This window comes from Lethenteron reissneri, unplaced genomic scaffold (assembly GCF_015708825.2).
Source record: "Lethenteron reissneri isolate LAM-NWPU_2019-01 unplaced genomic scaffold, ASM1570882v1 scaffold_1630, whole genome shotgun sequence".
Classification (NCBI taxonomy): domain Eukaryota; kingdom Metazoa; phylum Chordata; class Hyperoartia; order Petromyzontiformes; family Petromyzontidae; genus Lethenteron; species Lethenteron reissneri.
The window spans coordinates 1,036,132-1,058,631 of record NW_026891367.1 but is presented as its reverse complement, the minus strand read 5'-3'; the positions used below and the strand labels follow the sequence as shown (position 1 = coordinate 1,058,631).

The window sequence follows — 22,500 nt, the reverse complement described above, 5'->3', positions numbered from 1 at the left end:
TAATACAAGACTTTGGATAAGCTCAATCATCTCCCCTGGGGAAAGGGTACACGGGGGGTTCCCTACGCCTCCCAGGCGAACGGGCACTACCCACAGCGGGGTCAAGTAGCCCCCTAACTTGCTGCTGTTTCTCTTCTTGGTTCTTTCGGTAAAGTCACGTAGAAGGGAAGTAATAAAATAATAAAAATAAAACATTTTTATGTTTTGATTTAAAGCTTTCGTGACTGCAGGGATTCATCTTCTTGGTTCTTTCGGTAAAGTCATCACGTAGAAGGGAAGTAATAAAATAACAAAAATAAAACATAATAATTCTCACGACGTTTCGGCTACAACGCAAGCAGCCGTCTTCAGGTGAAGAATGAGACACTGCCAAGCTAGGAGCTTTTATATAAGCTGGGTTGGAGGTGCAAGAAGAGCGCCTTAACAAAAAGAATGTGAATATCAAGAGGAGTTTAGCATATTCATTGAAATGCGTAGGAGGTGGGCGGGGGGGTTTCAAAGTCATATTATGCCCATGCTACGCTGGGTCCCCACCTCTCTACCGCTCACGAACCCGGCTCCTGGCGAAAACGTCGCCCACGTCACCGGTCACCCCCCCCTCAAATACTCGAGGGGACATGATGTCACTCTTCGCGAGGCGAGTGTGACATCCCGTCGCCACTCTACTCCTCAACACATTGGCCGCGTTCTCAAACGGAGAACTCACAAACGCCAGTGATTAAATCTTAATTTTGGAGCTTTCGTGACTGCGGGAATTATTCTTTGGTTCTTTCGGTTAAGTCGCGTCTTGAATTGCAAGACCGCAAAGAACGCAAGACGACAATCAACGCCGCCGCCGCCGCCGCCCGTTGCGCCTACACGTTCCAGAAGACCCGGTTGAGGACCTTGTTGACGTTCCTGATCAGAGTGGCATTGTATCTCCACAGCGCGAGGTCCACGACCAACGACTCGAGCGGCAGGTCGGGCCGCTTGGCCGCTCGGTAGTGGTGCATGATCGCCGTGTCTCCGGGCACCGTCTCCGAGATGCCCAGCGCGTTGAGCGCACTGTGCACCGACGTCTGCAGCACCGCGCGCGGGTTCACGATCATCTTGGTCGGGTTGAAGACCTCCGGCTGGTTCGGCTCCCGTCTGATGCGGCGCATGATGTTGACGCCCGGGATGGCGTCCCACGCCTGGAACTTCGACCCAAACTCTTCCGACGCCGTGTCGGGAAACACGTGGTTTTCGAACAAGTAAATCTCGGCTCCATACCTGTCGTTCAAGTGCCGTACGAGGTCCTTCCAGTCGGCGTGCTTCAACGGGACGATCACTTCGTCTATGTCCGTGAGGACCAGGTAGCGCGTGCTGTACATGTGCCGATACACGCAGTCGTTGAGCGCCGCTATCTGGCCGTAGTAGTGCAGCTCGCCCGGGTGCTCGGGGTAGTGCCACCCTTTGGACACTCGCACGTAGTCCGCGATGGGCCACGGGACGACCTCGACGAGGCCCGTCTCGACGTAGTAGAGGAGCACTCTGTTCAGCTCGGAGCTGCAGCTCGTGTTGTACACCGTCACGCGGCCCGCGCCCAAGATGCGGTACATCTCGATCGCCTGCACGAACTGCAGCGCGTTGCCGTAGTTGCCGAAGAGCGTCGAGATGCAGACGCTGAATTCCCGCGCGAAGGTTCGGGGAGCGCGGAGCCGATTTCGCACGGGCATGAACACCCACTCGGCCTCTTCCTCGTCCGGTGTTGCGCGGGCCCGCCGGACGGACACGTGTCCCGGCAAGCAGCCCGGCGGCTCCGCGCACAGGAAGTCGGCCGCGCCGTACGGGAAGTCGAAGTGATCCGAGTGGATGTAGGTGCTGGCGGTGACCGTCACGATCTCCGAGCGGCCCCGGCAGCAGAAGCGGCACGAGAGCGCGTCCGGCTCGTACCGGTTGGCGATGCCGATGACGCGCGTGCTCCGACCGCCCTCGCGCCGGTCGTGGTACGCCGACACCAGGAATATGTTGGCGTGAGGCACGCGCACGATGGACGTGTTCTGCAGCGCTCCCCGTTGCCCGCACAGCGTCACGCGGTCGATCTTAGCGGAAGCGGACCCCGGCTTTGGCGTCAAGACGGACGAGTTGCTGAGCACGTGGCGGTCGTCGCGAACGAGCGAGCCAATCCTGCGGAACTTGTACGCGACGCTCAGCAGCAAGAAGACGGTGGGCAGCAGCGAGAGGAACAGGACCGGGGGACGTAGCTTCATCATCGTCGAGGCGTGCACGGAGACAAGACGTCTGGATCAAATCTCTAGCCCGCCGTCTCAGGACGAAAAGTCTGATGTCGCTGGCCTGCAATTACATTTACGTGAAAAAAAACACGCGCACAGAGCTTCGCATCAAAAATGCACGACACTTTACACAATTCCAGTTCAGGCAACCTCACATTAAAAAAGCACTCCAAATCAAGACTGTATTGGCCTCAGGGCGGATGTTTACAGGTACAACTCTCTGCAAGTGAATGCGATATGCTTGACTTGGCAATGCCATGGGCAGCGGTGGCATTCATGGGGCCATGATGCAGCAAGGGATGGTCTGTGCTGCTGGCACCTGAACCATTGATGTGCTTCGATCATTGTCATCGTGATACTTCACTTCAACATTAACTGTGTATGAAAATGACGTGCATTTTAAGACCTTGTCCATTTGGAATGTGCCCCCATTGAATTGTGTATTAGGACTCCGTACGTAGTAATAATAATACATTTAGGCAACGTATTTGCTTGTCTACTTGATCAATGAAACTCCTGCCATTATTTTACTCAAATATTTGCCGTCCGTGTTACTAGATAGTTTTAAACACGTTTCACTTATCACCATCAACAGCCGTGGCCTATCCAACTGCTGGACCAGCGGTCGGGAACCTATGGCTCGCGAGCCATACACATGGCTCTTCCGGTGACGGCATATGGCTCCCAGACAATTTTGAGTTGAAACAAATAATAAAAATAATAATAAAAAATAAAAATTAGTTTGGAACTGATTTTAAAATACTTTGTGATATTTGCTTAATAATACTGTGTCATTTTAAAGTGAACAGAAATTAGTTTTGAAGACACATTTCACGGGTCACGCCTGCACGAAGCTCAACGTCACCACGTATGAACCAGACTACAAGGCCATCAGCAAAACCATATAGCACCAGAAGTCGCATTAAAAGTAAGACATATTTAATGTATTATACGTTAAAAAATACACTATATGGCTCTCAATGAAATATATTTATAAATATTTGGCTTTTATGGCTCTCCCAATCATAAAGGTTCCCGACCCTTGCACGAGCGCACCTTTTTACAAGGAGTCGTGTTTACATTGACCACAATACTTGCAGTCATAATGCAAACAAAAACACAACTCTGATAATGTATGCACTGTCCTTGAAGTTGATTGGTCCACACATGTGAGACTAGGCTCTAAGGAAAGCTGTCTCGGGTGTGGACCAATCAACTTCAAGGACCATGTGAGACTAGGCTCTAAGGAAAGCTGTCTCGGGTGTGGACCAATCAACTTCAAGGACCATGTGAGACTAGGCTCTAAGGAAAGCTGTCTCGGGTGTGGACCAATCAACTTCAAGGACCATGTGAGACTAGGCTCTAAGGAAAGCTGTCTCGGGTGTGGACCAATCAACTTCAAGGACCATGTGAGACTAGGCTCTAAGGAAAGCTGTCTCGGGTGTGGACCAATCAACTTCAAGGACCATGTGAGACTAGGCTCTAAGGAAAGCTGTCTCGGGTGTGGACCAATCAACTTCAAGGACCATGTGAGACTAGGCTCTAAGGAAAGCTGTCTCGGGTGTGGACCAATCAACTTCAAGGACCATGTGAGACTAGGCTCTAAGGAAAGCTGTCTCGGGTGTGGACCAATCAACTTCAAGGACAGTGCATACATTACCAGAGTTATGTTTTTTTTGTATTATGACTGCAGGTATTGTGGTCTATGCAAACATGACTCCTTGTAAAAAAAGGTGTCGGTTTTGTTGCCAGATAGAAGGGTACAAAAACTAATAATCATGATCTAAATAGTCGTGCCCAATAACAATTCGTTTCACACAAACATCGACATATTTCCTTGGTGTTATTTGAGTCGTACTACTGGCCAATAATAATTATACAAGCTGTGGAAATTGAGAGAAATACAAATATTTTCAACCAATTACACAACCACCACCACAAACACCACAGACACCACCACAACCACAACCACCACCACAGCCACCACCACAAACACCACAGACACCACCACAACCACCACCACAACCACAGCCACCACCACAAACACCACAGACACCACTACAACAACATCCACAATCACAACCACTGTTTCCACCACCACCACCACCACAACCACAGCCACCACCACAAACACCACCACAACCACAACCACCACCACCACCACAGCCACCACCACAACCACCGCCACCACAACCACCACCACAACCACCACCACCACAACCACCACCACCACAGCCACCACCACAACCACAGCCACCACCACAACCACCACCACCACCACCACAACCACAGCCACCACCACAACCACCGCCACCACAACCACCACCACAACCACCACCACCACAACCACCACCACCACAGCCACCACCACAACCACAGCCACCACCACAACCACCACCACCACCACCACAACCACAGCCACCACCACAACCACCACAACCACAACCACCACCACAACCACCACCACCACAACCACCACCACCACCACAGCCACCACCACAACCACAGCCACCACCACAACCACCACCACCACCACGGCACCTGCGAGTCGAGAGAGCTTCCTGCTGCTTCTCTCCGCGTCGCCCTTCGGCTCGCAACAGCAGCAGCAGAGGGCAGCAGCAGTAGCAGCAGCAGCAGTAGAAGCAGTAGTAGCAGTAGCAGCAGCAGTAGCAGCAGCAGAGGGCAGCAGCTGCAGCAGCAGCAGCAGCTGCAGTAGCAGCAGCAGTAGCAGCAGCAGCTGCAGTAGCAGCAGTAGCACCAGCAGAGGGCAGCAGTAGCAACAGAGGGCAGCAGCAGCTGCAGTAGCAGCAGCAGCAGTAGCAGCAGCAGTAGCAGCAGCAGCTGCAGTAGCAGCTGTAGCACCAGCAGAGGGCAGCAGTAGCAACAGAGGGCAGCAGCAGCTGCAGCAGCAGCAGCAGCTGCAGTAGCAGCAGCAGTAGCAGCAGCAGCTGCAGTAGCAGCTGCAGTAGCAGCAGTAGCACCAGCAGAGGGCAGCAGTAGCAACAGAGGGCAGCAGCAGCTGCAGTAGCAGCAGCAGCAACAACAGAGGGCAGCAGTAGCAACAGAGGGCAGCAGTAGCAGTAGCAGCGGGCAGCGGGCAGCGGGCAGCGGGCAGCGGGCAGCGGGCAGCGGGCAGCGGGCAGCGGGCAGCGGGCAGCGGGCAGCGGGCAGCGGGCAGCGGGCAGCGGGCAGCGGGCAGCGGCAGCGGCAGCGGCAGCGGCAGCAGCAGCAGCAGCAGCAGCAGGGCCGCGGGTAGTCGAGGCCACGTGGCCGCCAGCGTCACGTGCTTCCTGCTGACCTCTGACCCCGCGCTTGAACTACGACCCCATAAGCACTTCGTGTTCACAGTGTCCAGCGAAAGTTGAAAGTGTAAATGTTTTACAAGATTCATCTTCTTCTTGGTTCTTTCGGTAAAGTCACGTGGAAGGGAAATAATAAAAGAATAAAAATAAAATAAATGTATTGTTTTATTTTTATTCTGCACGTAGAAGGGAAATAGTAAAATAATAAAAATAAAATAAATTATTAGTAATAATAAAAATAATTTATTATGTTTAATTTTTTTTCTTTTATTATTCATCTTCTTGGTTCTTTCGGTAAAGTCACGTGGAAGGGAAATAATAAAAGAATAAACATAAAACATAATAAAATAATACAAATAAAACGTAATAACATTTCGATTTAAAGCTTCTTTCGTGACTGCAGGGATTCATCTTCTTGGTTCTTTCGGTAAAGTCGCGTAGAAGGGAAATAATAAAAGAATAAAAAGAAAACATAATAAATATTTATTATTTTTATTATCAATAAAAATTTATTTATATTTTATTATTTTATTATTTCCCTTCTACGTGCAGAATAAAAATAAAACAATACATTTTTTTTATTTTTTTTATTTTATTATTTCCCTTCTACGTGACTTTACAGAAAGAACCAAGAAGATGAATCCCTGCAGTCACGAAAGAAGCTTTAAATCGAAGTGTTGGGGGTTTGATAATTGGTTATTTACCCGTCTATCTGGCAACAAAACTGACACCTTTTTACAAGGAGTCATGTTTGCATAGACCACAATACCTGCAGCCATAATGCAAACACATGGGTTGGACCAGATGGCGCCTTTTGGCGTCATCTGGTCCAACCCATGTGAGACTAGGCTCTAAGGAAAGCTGTCTCGGGTGTGGACCAATCAACTTCAAGGACCATGTGAGACTAGGCTCTAAGGAAAGCTGTCTCGGGTGTGGACCAATCAACTTCAAGGACCATGTGAGACTAGGCTCTAAGGAAAGCTGTCTCGGGTGTGGACCAATCAACTTCAAGGACCATGTGAGACTAGGCTCTAAGGAAAGCTGTCTCGGGTGTGGACCAATCAACTTCAAGGACCATGTGAGACTAGGCTCTAAGGAAAGCTGTCTCGGGTGTGGACCAATCAACTTCAAGGACCATGTGAGACTAGGCTCTAAGGAAAGCTGTCTCGGGTGTGGACCAATCAACTTCAAGGACAGTGCCTACATTATCAGAGTTGTGTGTTTTGTTTGCATTATGACTGCAGGTATTGTGGTCTATGCAAACATGACTCCTTGCAAAAAGGTGTCAGTTTTGTTGCCAGATAGAAGGGTAAATAACCAATTATCATATTTTTACTGGCAAATGAGGTCCCCATGGTGAAAATATGAATCGTTGACTGCTGCAGGGTTAAGTTGTGGCCAGCAGAGGGCACTGCAGGATAATCGGTTGTTGTAATGTACTATGCTCCAAAGTCTATTCTAGATTTGAAGCTTTCGTGACTGCAAGGATTCATACTCTTAGGCTTTTTTCGGTAAAGTCACCGTGTAGGTAAAACATCAAAATTAATGAAAATAAAATAAACGTCGTGAATTTTTTACATTTGTTTTATTTTACATTCATTCATCCTGCAGTGGATCGGTAAAAGGACTGCACCTGTACACGGACGAAGAGGGCATTCAATAGACGAACTGGTGGAATTGTAATATCCCCAAACATGACGTGAAACCGACCTATTTTAGGTCAGTTTAGCACGTAGCAGCGGCTTTCGCGACCAATGTTATTCACGATCAACGTGTTTGGGTTTAGATGGCCGCGTTATTTATAAATGTGTCGTAACCCTCCACCACCCGACACGGCCAATCGGTAAAACAGTGTCACGTTGACAAAAGACAAAATAGTTCGCTGCTTTAGCCCCCACACCGGTGTGTGTTGAAGCGTGAAACCACAACATTTACTATTTGTATTTTGTCAACGTGACACTTTTGTACTGATTGTCCGTGTCGGGTGGTGGAGGGTTACGACACATTTATAAATAACGCGATCTCACCTGCCCCCTCCCCTCCCACCTCCCATGGCACCTGCTGGGTCTGTCTCTGTGACCTGCTCATGCACCTAGCCTGGCACAGCAGTACAACCCACGGCACCTGCTGGGTCTGTCTCTGTGACCTCCTCATGCACCTAGCCTGGCACAGAAGTCAACCCACGGCACCTGCTGGGTCTGTCTCTGTGACCTGCTCATGCACCTAGCCTGGCACAGCAGTCAACCCACGGCACCTGCTGGTTCTGTCTCTGTGACCTGCTCATGCACCTAGCCTGGCACAGCAGTACAACCCACGGCACCTGCTGGTTCTGTCTCTGTGACCTGCTCATGCACCTAGCCTGGCACAGCAGTCAACCCACGGCACCTGCTGGTTCTGTCTCTGTGACCTCCTCATGCACCTAGCCTGGCACAGCAGTACAACCCACGGCACCTGCTGGGTCTGTCTCTGTGACCTGCTCATGCACCTAGCCTGGCACAGAAGTCAACCCACGGCACCTGCTGGTTCTGTCTCTGTGACCTGCTCATGCACCTAGCCTGGCACAGCAGTACAACCCACGGCACCTGCTGGGTCTGTCTCATGCACCTAGCCTGGCACAGCAGTACAACCCACGGCACCTGCTGGGTCTGTCTCATGCACCTAGCCTGGCACAGCAGTGCAACCCACGGCACCTGCTGGGTCTGTCTCATGCACCTAGCCTGGCACAGCAGTACAACCCACGGCACCTGCTGGGTCTGTCTCATGCACCTAGCCTGGCACAGCAGTGCAACCCACGGCACCTGCTGGGTCTGTCTCTGTGACCTCCTCATGCACCTAGCCTGGCACAGCAGTCAACCCACGGCACCTGCTGGGTCTGTCTCTGTGACCTGCTCATGCACCTAGCCTGGCACAGAAGTCAACCCACGGCACCTGCTGGGTCTGTCTCTGTGACCTGCTCATGCACCTAGCCTGGCACAGAAGTCAACCCACGGCACCTGCTGGGTCTGTCTCTGTGACCTGCTCATGCACCTAGCCTGGCACAGCAGTCAACCCACGGCACCTGCTGGTTCTGTCTCTGTGACCTGCTCATGCACCTAGCCTGGCACAGCAGTACAACCCACGGCACCTGCTGGTTCTGTCTCTGTGACCTGCTCATGCACCTAGCCTGGCACAGCAGTCAACCCACGGCACCTGCTGGGTCTGTCTCTGTGACCTGCTCGTGCACCTAGCCTGGCACAGAAGTCAACCCACGGCACCTGCTGGGTCTGTCTCTGTGACCTGCTCGTGCACCTAGCCTGGCACAGCAGTCAACCCACAGCACCTGCTGGGTCTGTCACGTGACCTTCTCATGCACCTAGCCTGGCACAGCAGTACAACCCACGGCACCTGCTGGGTCTGTCTCTGTGACCTGCTCATGCACCTAGCCTGGCACAGAAGTCAACCCACGGCACCTGCTGGTTCTGTCTCTGTGACCTGCTCATGCACCTAGCCTGGCACAGAAGTCAACCCACGGCACCTGCTGGGTCTGTCTCTGTGACCTGCTCATGCACCTAGCCTGGCACAGCAGTCAACCCACGGCACCTGCTGGGTCTGTCTCTGTGACCTGCTCATGCACCTAGCCTGGCACAGCAGTCAACCCACGGCACCTGCTGGGTCTGTCTCTGTGACCTCCTCATGCACCTAGCCTGGCACAGCAGTACACCCATGGCACCTGCTGGTTCTGTCTCTGTGACCTGCTCGTGCACCTAGCCTGGCACAGCAGTCAACCCACGGCACCTGCTGGGTCTGTCTCTGTGACCTGCTCATGCACCTAGCCTGGCACAGCAGTACAACCCACGGCACCTGCTGGGTCTGTCACGTGACCTTCTCATGCACCTAGCCTGGCACAGCAGTCAACCCACGGCACCTGCTGGGTCTGTCTCTGTGACCTGCTCATGCACCTAGCCTGGCACAGCAGTACAACCCACGGCACCTGCTGGGTCTGTCACGTGACCTTCTCATGCACCTAGCCTGGCACAGCAGTCCACCCACGGCACCTGCTGGGTCTGTCTCTGTGACCTGCTCATGCACCTAGCCTGGCACAGAAGTCAACCCACGGCACCTGCTGGTTCTGTCTCTGTGACCTGCTCGTGCACCTAGCCTGGCACAGCAGTCCACCCACGGCACCTGCTGGTTCTGTCTCTGTGACCTGCTCGTGCACCTAGCCTGGCACAGCAGTCCACCCACGGCACCTGCTGGGTCTGTCTCTGTGACCTGCTCATGCACCTAGCCTGGCACAGAAGTCAACCCACGGCACCTGCTGGTTCTGTCTCTGTGACCTGCTCATGCACCTAGCCTGGCACAGAAGTCAACCCACGGCACCTGCTGGTTCTGTCTCTGTGACCTCCTCATGCACCTAGCCTGGCACAGAAGTCAACCCACGGCACCTGCTGGGTCTGTCTCTGTGACCTGCTCGTGCACCTAGCCTGGCACAGCAGTCAACCCACGGCACCTGCTGGGTCTGTCTCTGTGACCTGCTCATGCACCTAGCCTGGCACAGCAGTACACCCATGGCACCTGCTGGTTCTGTCTCTGTGACCTGCTCATGCACCTAGCCTGGCACAGCAGTACAACCCACGGCACCTGCTGGGTCTGTCACGTGACCTTCTCATGCACCTAGCCTGGCACAGCAGTCAACCCACGGCACCTGCTGGGTCTGTCTCTGTGACCTGCTCATGCACCTAGCCTGGCACAGCAGTCAACCCACGGCACCTGCTGGTTCTGTCTCTGTGACCTGCTCGTGCACCTAGCCTGGCACAGAAGTCAACCCACGGCACCTGCTGGGTCTGTCTCTGTGACCTGCTCATGCACCTAGCCTGGCACAGCAGTACAACCCACGGCACCTGCTGGGTCTGTCACGTGACCTTCTCATGCACCTAGCCTGGCACAGCAGTCAACCCACGGCACCTGCTGGGTCTGTCTCTGTGACCTGCTCATGCACCTAGCCTGGCACAGCAGTCAACCCACGGCACCTGCTGGTTCTGTCTCTGTGACCTGCTCGTGCACCTAGCCTGGCACAGAAGTCAACCCACGGCACCTGCTGGGTCTGTCTCTGTGACCTGCTCATGCACCTAGCCTGGCACAGCAGTACACCCATGGCACCTGCTGGTTCTGTCTCTGTGACCTGCTCATGCACCTAGCCTGGCACAGCAGTACAACCCACGGCACCTGCTGGGTCTGTCACGTGACCTTCTCATGCACCTAGCCTGGCACAGCAGTCAACCCACGGCACCTGCTGGGTCTGTCTCTGTGACCTTCTCATGCACCTAGCCTGGCACAGCAGTCAACCCACTGCACCTGCTGGGTCTGTCACGTGACCTTCTCATGCACCTAGCCTGGCACAGCAGTCAACCCACTGCACCTGCTATGGATATCTACATAAAATTATATTATAAACGCACTATCTAAAAAACACAGCACCATATTTTAACACTAAAGCAGTCACTGACTCGCAACAACTTGCAATCATAAGTGACAGAGTTAATTTCGGGTAAAATCGATGAAAATGGGGTATGCCGATAGCATAAAATTAACCCGTAAATTTCAAAGTTTTTCACTGTAAATCCTTTACATGCGTGGCATCGGTTTTATTTTATTATTCATTTCCGTTTTTTCTTGAATAAGAGTTTCATTTTTATTACATTGCTATTTTAAATAAAATAAGAAAAAAAAATCCTAAAAAGTGTAACATTTTGGAAAAAATTTTTCACGAAAATAAATTGTCACGCACAACGAGTCTGTGTAGCAAAATGTCAGCTCGATTGAATATAATATGAAGGATTTAAAAATGAGATGTGACGGAGCAAATCTGAGATCAGATTTGGAATCAGCACCCTGAAATTAGTCTAGAACAGCTGCAAAAGTCCAGGCCAGAAATTTTTTATTTTTTGTTGTTGTTGTTGTTGACTAGTCTTGTTGTTGTTGATCAGTGTTGTTGTTGTTGTTGACCAGTGTAATAATATTATATTTGCTCCTCTGTAAGAATAGAATTGGATTGCAACTCGCTTCCTCTGCTCTGGGTAGAACATTGTGAAAATCTCTCTGCGAACGAATCGATGAGTCGTCGATTCCGTGAGAATCGAAGCTGCGTTGATAATATCGATTCTGTGAGAATCGATGAGTCGTCGATTCCGTGAGAATCGAAGCTGCGTTGATAATATCGATTCTGTGAGAATCGATGAGTCGTCGATTCTGTGAGAATCGAAGCTGCGTTGATAATATCGATTCTGTGAGAATCGATGAGTCTTCGATTCCGTGAGAATCGAAGCTGCGTTGATAATATCGATTCTGTGAGAATCGATGAGTCGTCGATTCCGTGAGAATCGAAGCTGCGTTGATAATATCGATTCTGTGAGAATCGATGAGTCGTCGATTCCGTGAGAATCGAAGCTGCGTTGATAATATCGATTCTGTGAGAATCGATGAGTCGTCGATTCCGTGAGAATCGAAGCTGCGTTGATAATATCGATTCTGTGAGAATCGATGAGTCGTCGATTCCGTGAGAATCGAAGGCTGCGTTGATAATATCGATTCTGTGAGAATCGATGAGTCGTCGATTCCGTGAGAATCGAAGCTGCGTTGATAATATCGATTCTGTGAGAATCGATGAGTCGTCGATTCCGTGAGAATCGAAGCTGCGTTGATAATATCGATTCTGTGAGAATCGATGAGTCGTCGATTCCGTGAGAATCGAAGCTGCGTGATAATATCGATTCTGTGAGAATCGATGAGTCGTCGATTCCGTGAGAATCGAAGCTGCGTTGATAATATCGATTCTGTGAGAATCGATGAGTCGTCGATTCCGTGAGAATCGAAGCTGCGTTGATAATATCGATTCTGTGAGAATCGATGAGTCGTCGATTCCGTGAGAATCGAAGCTGCGTTGATAATATCGATTCTGTGAGAATCGATGAGTAGTCGATTCCGTGAGAATCGAAGCTGCGTTGATAATATCGATTCTGTGAGAATCGATGAGTCGTCGATTCCGTGAGAATCGAAGCTGCGTTGATAATATCGATTCTGTGAGAATCGATGAGTCGTCGATTCCGTGAGAATCGAAGCTGCGTTGATAATATCGATTCTGTGAGAATCGATGAGTCGTCGATTCTGTGAGAATCAAAGCTGCGTTGATAATATCGATTCTGTGAGAATCGATGAGTCGTCGATTCTGTGAGAATCGAAGATGCGTTGATAATATCGATTCTGTGAGAATCGATGAGTCGTCGATTCTGTGAGAATCGAAGCTGCGTTGATAATATCGATTCTGTGAGAATCGATGAGTCGTCGATTCTGTGAGAATCGAAGCTGCGTTGATAATATCGATTCTGTGAGAATCGATGAGTCGTCGATTCTGTGAGAATCGAAGCTGCGTTGATAATATCGATTCTGTGAGAATCGATGAGTCGTCGATTCTGTGAGAATCGAAGATGCGTTGAAAATATCGATTCTGTGAGAATCGATGAGTCGTCGATTCTGTGAGAATCGAAGCTGCGTTGATAATATCGATTCTGTGAGAATCGATGAGTCGTCGATTCTGTGAGAATCGAAGCTGCGTTGATAATATCGATTCTGTGAGAATCGATGAGTCTTCGATTCTGTGAGAATCAAAGCTGCGTTGATAATATCGATTCTGTGAGAATCGATGAGTCGTCGATTCCGTGAGAATCGAAGCTGCGTTGATAATATCGATTCTGTGAGAATCGATGAGTCGTCGATTCTGTGAGAATCGAAGCTGCGTTGATAATATCGATTCTGTGAGAATCGATGAGTCGTCGATTCTGTTCGATTCTGTCGGAATCGATTCCGAGTCGTCACCCGCGCGCGCCGCGAAGGGGAATGACGTCACGTCAGTAACGGACGCGGCGGGCGACAGTCAACAACAACAACAACAACCAACAACAACAACTACAACAACAACAACAATCAACAACAACTACAACAACAACAACTACAACAACAACCAACAACAACAACTACAACAACAACAACAATCAACAACAACTACAACAACAACAACAACAATCAACAACAACTACAACAACAACAACAATCAACAACAACTACAACAACAACAACAACAATCAACAACAACTACAACAACAACAACAATCAACAACAACTACAACAACAACAACAACAATCAACAACAACTACAACAACAACAACAATCAACAACAACTACAACAACAACAACTACAATCAACAACAACTACAACAACAACAACAATCAACAACAACTACAACAACAACACAACAACAATCAACAACCACAAAAACAATCAGCAACAACAATCAACAACAATCAACAACAACAACAACAACGTCACGTGCCCCAGGTAACCACGGCAACAACAACAACACGTCACGTGCCCCAGGTAACCACGGCAACAACAACAACAACAACGTCACGTGCCCCAGGTAACCACGGCAACAACAACAACAACAACGTCACGTGCCCCAGGTAACCACGGCAACAACACAACAACAACGTCACGTGCCCCAGGTAACCACGGCAACGACGCGGCGGCTGCGTGGGGGAGCGAGTTGACGAACAACAACAACAACAACAACTACAACAACAACTACTACAACAACAACTACTACAACAACTACAACTACTACAACAATACTACAACAACTACTACAACAACTACTACAACTACAACAACTACTACAACAACTCAACTACTACAACAACTAAACTACTAAACTACTACTACAACAACTAAAACTACTACAACAACTACAACAACTACAAACTAACAACAACTACAATACTACAAACAACTACAACTACTACAACAACTACTACAACAACTACAACTACTACTACAACAACTACTACAACAACACAACTACTAACAACTACTACAACAACTACAACTACTCAACAACTACTACAACAACTACAACAACTACTACAACAACTACTACAACAACTACAACTACTACAACTACAACTACAACAACTACAACAACAACAACTACTACAACAACTACAACTACTACAACAACTACTACAACAACTACTACTACAATACTACTACTACAAAACAACAACAACTACAACAACAACAACTACTCAACAACTACAACTACTACAACAACTAAAATACTACACAACTACAAAACTACTACAACTACAACAACTACTACTACTACTACAACTACTACAACAACTACTACAACTAAACTACTAAACAACTACAACAACTACAACAACAACTACTACAACAACTACTACAACAACTACAACTAACTACAAACTACAACTACTACAACAACTACAACAACTACAACAACAACTACTACAACAACTACTACAACAACTACAACTACTACAACAACTACAACTACTACAACAACTACAACTACTACAACAACTACAACTACACAACAACTACAACTACTACAACAACTACTAAAACAACTACTACTACAACTACTACAACAACTACAACAAAACTACTACAACTACAACAACTACAACTACTACAACTACAACAACAACTACAACAACAACTACTACAACAACTACAACTACAACAACTACAACAACTACAACTACAACAACTACAACAACTACTACAACAACTACAACAACTACTACAACAACTACAACTACTACTACAACAACTACAACAACAACTACTACAACAACTACTACAACAACTACAACAACTACTACAACTACAACAACTACTACAACAACTAAATACTACAACTACTACAACAACTACAACTACAACAACTACAACAACTACTAAACTACTACCACACAACTACTACAACTACTACACTACTACAACCTACAACTACTACAACTACACCAACAACTACTATACAACTACTACAACAACTACAACTACTACAACAACTCCTACAACAACTACAACTACTACAACTACAACAACTACTACATACAACTACACTACTACAACAACTACAATACTACAACAACTAACTACCACACAAAACTACAACAACTACAACCTACACAACGACAAACTACTACAACAACTACTACAACTACAACAACTACAACTACTACACACAACTACTACAACAACTACAACTACTACAACAACTACAACTACTACAACACTACACTACTACCACAACTACTACAACAACTACAACTACTACAACAACTACAACTACAACACTACAACTACTACAACAACAACTACAACAACAACTACAACTTACTACAACAACTACTACAACTACTACAACTACTACAACAACTACTACAACAACTACTACAACACTACAACTACTACAACAACTACAACAACTACAACAACTACTACAACTACAACAACTACTACAACAACTACAACAACTACTACAACTACAACTACTACAACAACAACTACAACTACAACAACTACTACTACAACTACAACAACAACTACAACAACTACAACAACAACTACTACAACTACAACAACTACAACAACTACTACAACAACAACAACTACTACAACAACTACTACTACTACAACTACTACAACTACAACAACTACAACTACTACAACAACTACAACAACTACTACAACTACAACAACTACTACAACTACAACAAACTACTACTACAACTACTACAACAACTACAACAACTACAACTACTACAACTACTACAACTACAACTACTACAACAACTACAACTACTACAACTACTACTACAACAACTACAACTACTACAACAACTACAACTACTACAACTACAACAACTACTACAACAACTACTACAACTACAACTACTACAACAACAACTACAACTACAACAACTACTACTACAAACTACAACAACCACTACACTACTACAACTACAACAAACAACTACTACAACTACAACAACTACTACAACAACAACAACTACTACAACAACTACAACAACTATTACTACTACAACTACTACAACAACAACAACTACAACAACTACAACTACAACAACAACTACTACAACAACTACAACAACTACAACAACTACTACACTACAACAACTACTACAACTACTACTACAACTACTACAACAACTAAAACACAACAACTACAAGTACTACAACTACTACAACTACAACTACTACAACACTACAACTACTACAACTACTACTACAACAACTACAACTACTACAACTACTACAACAACTACAACTACTACAACTACTAACACTACTACAACAACTACTACAACTACTACAACAACAACTACTACTACTACTACAACTACTACAACTACTACAACAACAACTACTACTACAACTACTACAACAACAACTACTACTACAACAAACTACAACAACTACAACAACAACTAACAACACAACAACTACTACAACTACTACAACAACTACACTACAACAACTACAAACAACTACAACAACTATGTATCTCTCTGTGTCTGTCTCTCTGTGTCTCTCTGTGTCTGTCTCTCTGTGTCTGTATCTCTCTGTCTCTCTGTGTCTGTTTCTCTCTCTGTGTCTGTATCTCTCTGTCTCTCTGTGTCTCTCTGTGTCTGTATCTCTCTGTGTCTCTGTGTCTCTCTGTGTCTGTTTCTCTCTCTGTGTCTCTCTGTGTCTGTCTCTCTGTGTCTCTCTGTGTCTCTCTGTGTCTGTATCTCTCTGTCTCTCTGTGTCTCTCTGTGTCTGTGTCTCTCTGTGTCTGTATCTCTCTGTCTCTCTGTGTCTCTCTGTGTCTGTTTCTCTCTCTGTGTCTGTATCTCTCTGTCTCTCTGTGTCTCTCTGTGTCTCTCTGTGTCTGTATCTCTCTCTCTGTGTCTGTATCTCTGTGTCTCTCTGTGTCTCTCTGTGTCTGTATCTCTCTGTCTCTCTCTGTCTCTCTGTGTCTCTCTGTGTCTGTATCTCTCTCTCTGTGTCTGTATCTCTGTGTCTCTCTGTGTCTCTCTGTGTCTGTATCTCTCTGTCTCTCTCTGTCTCTCTGTGTCTGTATCTCTCTCTGTGTCTGTATCTCTCTGTGTCTCTGTGTCTATCTGTGTCTGTATCTCTCTGTCTCTCTGTGTCTCTCTGTGTCTCTCTGTCTCTCTGTGTCTCTCTGTGTCTGTATCTCTCTCTGTGTCTGTATCTCTCTGTCTCTCTGTGTCTCTCTGTGTCTCTCTGTGTCTGTATCTCTCTCTCTGTGTCTGTATCTCTGTGTCTCTCTGTGTCTCTCTGTGTCTGTATCTCTCTGTCTCTCTGTGTCTCTCTGTGTCTCTCTGTGTCTGTATCTCTCTCTCTGTGTCTGTATCTCTGTGTCTCTCTGTGTCTCTCTGTGTCTGTATCTCTCTGTCTCTCTCTGTCTCTCTGTGTCTGTATCTCTCTCTGTGTCTGTATCTCTCTGTGTCTCTGTGTCTATCTGTGTCTGTATCTCTCTGTCTCTCTGTGTCTCTCTGTGTCTCTCTGTCTCTCTGTGTCTCTCTGTGTCTGTATCTCTCTCTGTGTCTGTATCTCTCTGTCTCTCTGTGTCTCTCTGTGTCTATATCTCTCTGTCTCTCTGTGTCTCTCTGTGTCTCTCTGTCTCTCTGTGTCTCTCTGTGTCTGTCTCTCTCTCTCTCTGTGTCTGTATCTCTGTATCTCTCTGTCTCTCTGTGTCTCTCTGTGTCTCTCTGTCTCTCTGTGTCTCTCTGTGTCTGTCTCTCTCTCTCTGTGTCTGTATCTCTCTGTGTCTGTATCTCTCTCTGTGTCTGTCTCTCTGTGTCTCTCTGTGTCTGTATCTCTCTGTCTCTCTGTGTCTCTCTGTGTCTGTATCTCTCTTTCTCTCTGTGTCTCTCTGTGTCTGTATCTCTCTGTCTCTCTCTCTCTCTGTGTCTGTCTCTCTGTGTCTCTCTGTCTCTCTGTGTCTGTATTTCTCTCTGTCTCTCTGTGTCTGTCTCTCTCTGTGTCTGTATCTCTCTGTCTCTGTCTCTCTCTGTCTCTCTGTGTCTCTCTGTGTCTCTGTGTCTCTCTGTGTCTGTATCTCTGTGTCTCTCTGTGTCTGTCTCTCTCTGTCTCTCTGTGTCTCTGTGTCTGTATCTCTCTGTCTCTCTGTGTCTCTCTGTCTCTCTGTGTCTCTCTGTGTCTGTATCTCTCTGTCTCTCTGTGTCTGTATCTCTCTCTGTGTCTGTATCTCTCTGTGTCTGTATCTCTCTGTGTCTGTGTCTCTCTGTCTCTCTGTGTCTCTCTCTCTCTCTCTGTGTCTGTCTCTCTCTCTGTCTCTCTCTCTCTCTTTGTCTGTATCTCTCTGTCTCTCTGTGTCTCTCTGTGTCTGTATCTCTCTGTCTCTCTGTGTCTCTCTGTGTCTGTATCTCTCTGTCTCTCTGTGTCTCTCTGTGTCTCTCTGTCTCTCTGTCTCTCTGTCTCTCTGTCTCTCTCTCTCTCTCTCTGTGTCTGTCTCTCTGTGTCTCTCTGTCTCTCTGTGTCTGTATTTCTCTGTGTCTCTCTGTGTCTGTCTCTCTCTGTCTCTCTGTGTCTCTCTGTGTCTCTCTGTCTCTCTGTGTCTCTCTGTCTCTCTCTCTCTCTCTGTGTCTGTCTCTCTGTGTCTCTCTGTCTCTCTGTGTCTGTATTTCTCTGTGTCTCTCTGTGTCTGTCTCTCTCTGTCTCTCTGTGTCTCTCTGTGTCTGTATCTCTCTGTCTCTCTGTGTCTCTCTGTGTCTGTATCGCTCTCTGTGTCTGTCTCTCTCTGTGTCTCTCTGTCTCTCTGTGTCTGTATCTCTCTGTCTCTCTGTGTCTCTCTGTGTCTGTATCTCTCTGTGTCTCTGTGTCTCTCTGTGTCTGTCTCTCTCTCTGTGTCTGTATCTCTCTGTGTCTGTCTCACTCTGTGTCTGTCTCTCTGTGTCTCTCTGTGTCTCTCTGTGTCTGTATCTCTTTGTCTCTCTGTGTCTCTCTGTGTCTGTATCTCTCTGTCTCTCTGTGTCTGTATCTCTCTGTGTCTCTCTGTGTCTGTCTCTCTCTGTGTCTGTCTCTCTGTGTCTCTCTGTGTCTGTCTCTCTGTGTCTGTGTCTCTCTGTCTCTCTGTGTATATCTCCCCATCTCCATCACCATGCCTTTTTACCATTTTATTACTTCCCTTCTACGTGACGACTTTACCGAAAGAACCAAGAAGAATATGTGTTGACGGTCGTTTTCTCCTCCTTCCTTCCTTCCTCCTCGTAGAACCAGAAACATTTGCTGCGTCGACTGCCTCCGCCGTGCCGGAGCTTTTGTCGGCGGTGCCGCGGGCTTTGCCGACGCAGACATGAGCTCGGCGTTGAACGCCGATGAAGTCCGGGTCATGTCGGAGTTGCTGGCACACGGACTTCTCCGAGGTGACCTTTTCTGACTCCAACTTGTAGCAAGCACGTTGCCTACGGCTCGACCATTGGTTTTGTTACCCTTCTATCTGGCAACAAAACTGACACCTTTTTTACGAGGAGTCATGTTTGCGTAGACAGCAATAACTGCGGTCATAATGCAATCAAAAGAACACAACTCTGATAATGTGCACTGTCCTTGAAGTTGATTGGTCCACACCCGAGACAGCTTTCCTTAGAGCCTAGTCTCACATGGTCCTTGAAGTTGATTGGTCCACACCCGAGACAGCTTTCCTAGAGCCCAGTCTCACATGGTCCTTGAAGTTGATTGGTCCACACCCGAGACAGCTTTCCTTAGAGCCTAGTCTCACATGGTCCTTGAAGTTGATTGGTCCACACCCGAGACAGCTTTCCTTAGAGCCTAGTCTCACATGGTCCTTGAAGTTGATTGGTCCACACCCGAGACAGCTTTCCTTAGAGCCTAGTCTCACATGGTCCTTGAAGTTGATTGGTCCACACCCGAGACAGCTTTCCTTAGAGCCTAGTCTCACATGGTCCTTGAAGTTGATTGGTCCACACCCGAGACAGCTTTCCTTAGAGCCTAGTCCCACATGGTCCTTGAAGTTGATTGGTCCACACCCGAGACAGCTTTCCTTAGAGCCTAGTCTCACATGGTCCTTGAAGTTGATTGGTCCACACCCGAGACAGCTTTCCTTAGAGCCTAGTCTCACATGGTCCTTGAAGTTGATTGGTCCACACCCGAGACAGCTTTCCTTAGAGCCTAGTCTCACATGGTCCTTGAAGTTGATTGGTCCACACCCGAGACAGCTTTCCTTAGAGCCTAGTCTCACATGGTCCTTGAAGTTGATTGGTCCACACCCGAGACAGCTTTCCTTAGAGCCTAGTCTCACATGGTCCTTGAAGTTGATTGGTCCACACCCGAGACAGCTTTCCTTAGAGCCTAGTCTCACACGGTCCTTGAAGTTGATTGGTCCACACCCGAGACAGCTTTCCTTAGAGCCTAGTCTCACATGGTCCTTGAAGTTGATTGGTCCACACCCGAGACAGCTTTCCTTAGAGCCTAGTCTCACATGTCCCTTGAAGTTGATTGGTCCACACCCGAGACAGCTTTCCTTAGAGCCTAGTCTCACATGGTCCTTGAATTGATTGGTCCACACCCGAGACAGCTTTCCTTAGAGCCCAGTCTCACATGGGTTGGACCAGATGACTCGGGTGTGGACCAATCAACTTCAAGGACAGTGCATACATTATCAGAGTTGTGTTCTTTTGTTTGTATTATGACTGCAGGTATTGTAGTCTATGCAAACATGACTCCTTGCAAAAAGGTGTCAGTTTTGTTGCCAGATAGAAGGGTACAAAACCAATTATCATATTTTTACTGGCAAATGAGGTCCCCATAGTACGGCTCGACCGCTCGACACGTCCCTCTACAGCGCTCACTCGCCTCGGAGGAAACCGAACGCAGTTCGCACATTGCCGGCTCACCAGACGCGATGCTTAAGCATACCCAACGATTTTGATTGAAAGCTTCTTTCGTGACTGCTGCAGGGATTCATCTTCTTGGTTCTTTCGGTAAAGTCGTCACGTAGAAGGGAAGTAATAAAATAATGAAATAAAACACAATAAAATAATATAATAAAATAATAATAAAATAATATAATAAAATAATAAAGATAGAACATAATAAAATAATATAATAAAATTAAATAATAAAAGAATAAAAATAAAACATAATAAAATAATATAATAAAATAATAAAATAAAATAATACAAATAAAACATAATAAAATAATATAATAAAATAAAATAATAAAATAATAAAGATAAAACATAATCAAATAATAAAAATGAAACGTAATTAAATTTCGATGTAAAGCTGCTTTCGTGACTGCTGCAGGGATTCATCTTCTTGGTTCTTTCGGTAAAGTCACGTAGAAGGGAAGTAATAAAATAATGAAAATAAAACATAATTTTTTATGTTTTATTTTATAAAACATAATCATTTATTATGTTTTATTTTATTTTTATTATTAATTTATTATGTTTCATTTTTATAAAACAGAATAATTTATTATTATGTTTTATTTTTATAATATATAATAAATAATAAAAATAAAACATAATATTTTATTATGTTTATTTCATTATTTCATTACTTCCCTTCTACATGATGACTTTAAATTTCGATTTAAAGCTTTCGTGACTGCAGGGATTCATCTTCTTGTTTCTTTCGGTAAAGTCACGTAGAAGGGAAGTAATAAAATAAAATAAAAATATTATGTTTTATTTTTATTATTTTATTACTTCCCTTCTACGTGACTTTACCGAAAGAAACAAGAAGATGATGACTTTACCGAAAGAACCAACAAGATATACCCCAACGATGCCTCCAAGTGCCTGGCTTTGCGATGATAAACCTCTTGCAGCCGTGGCCAAGCGTTCCAGCCGGGTTCGTACGCACTCGGCCGTACCGGATCGATCCATCTTGCCCCTCTGTACAGCCCCCTCTGAGCCTCGCTCAAATCTACCCGGGGAAAACATTAATCTCCGTTTCCACAGTGCACGTTCTGCGTGTAATGCTCGCGGACTCGTGCGTTCGGTGTCACTCCGCTGCTGG

The 22,500-nt window shown here is 46.7% G+C and overlaps 2 protein-coding genes across 2 annotated transcripts in view; one reads left to right on the top strand and one right to left on the bottom strand.

The window, feature by feature from the left end:
• Positions 1-854: 854 nt before the first annotated feature.
• LOC133362841 (uncharacterized) lies at positions 855-2,234 on the bottom strand. Its single transcript, XM_061581783.1, has one exon. The coding sequence runs from the start codon at positions 2,232-2,234 to the stop codon at positions 855-857; it is 1,380 nt and encodes a 459-aa protein (XP_061437767.1).
• A 17,595-nt stretch (positions 2,235-19,829) lies between these two features.
• The window catches only part of LOC133362840 (dentin sialophosphoprotein-like), a 39,427-nt gene continuing 36,756 nt past the window's right edge, over positions 19,830-22,500 (top strand). Inside the window, exon 1 of the mRNA XM_061581782.1 lies at positions 19,830-19,877. Coding sequence (XP_061437766.1) covers positions 19,830-19,877 — 48 coding nt within the window. The remainder of the gene's footprint in view (positions 19,878-22,500) is intronic.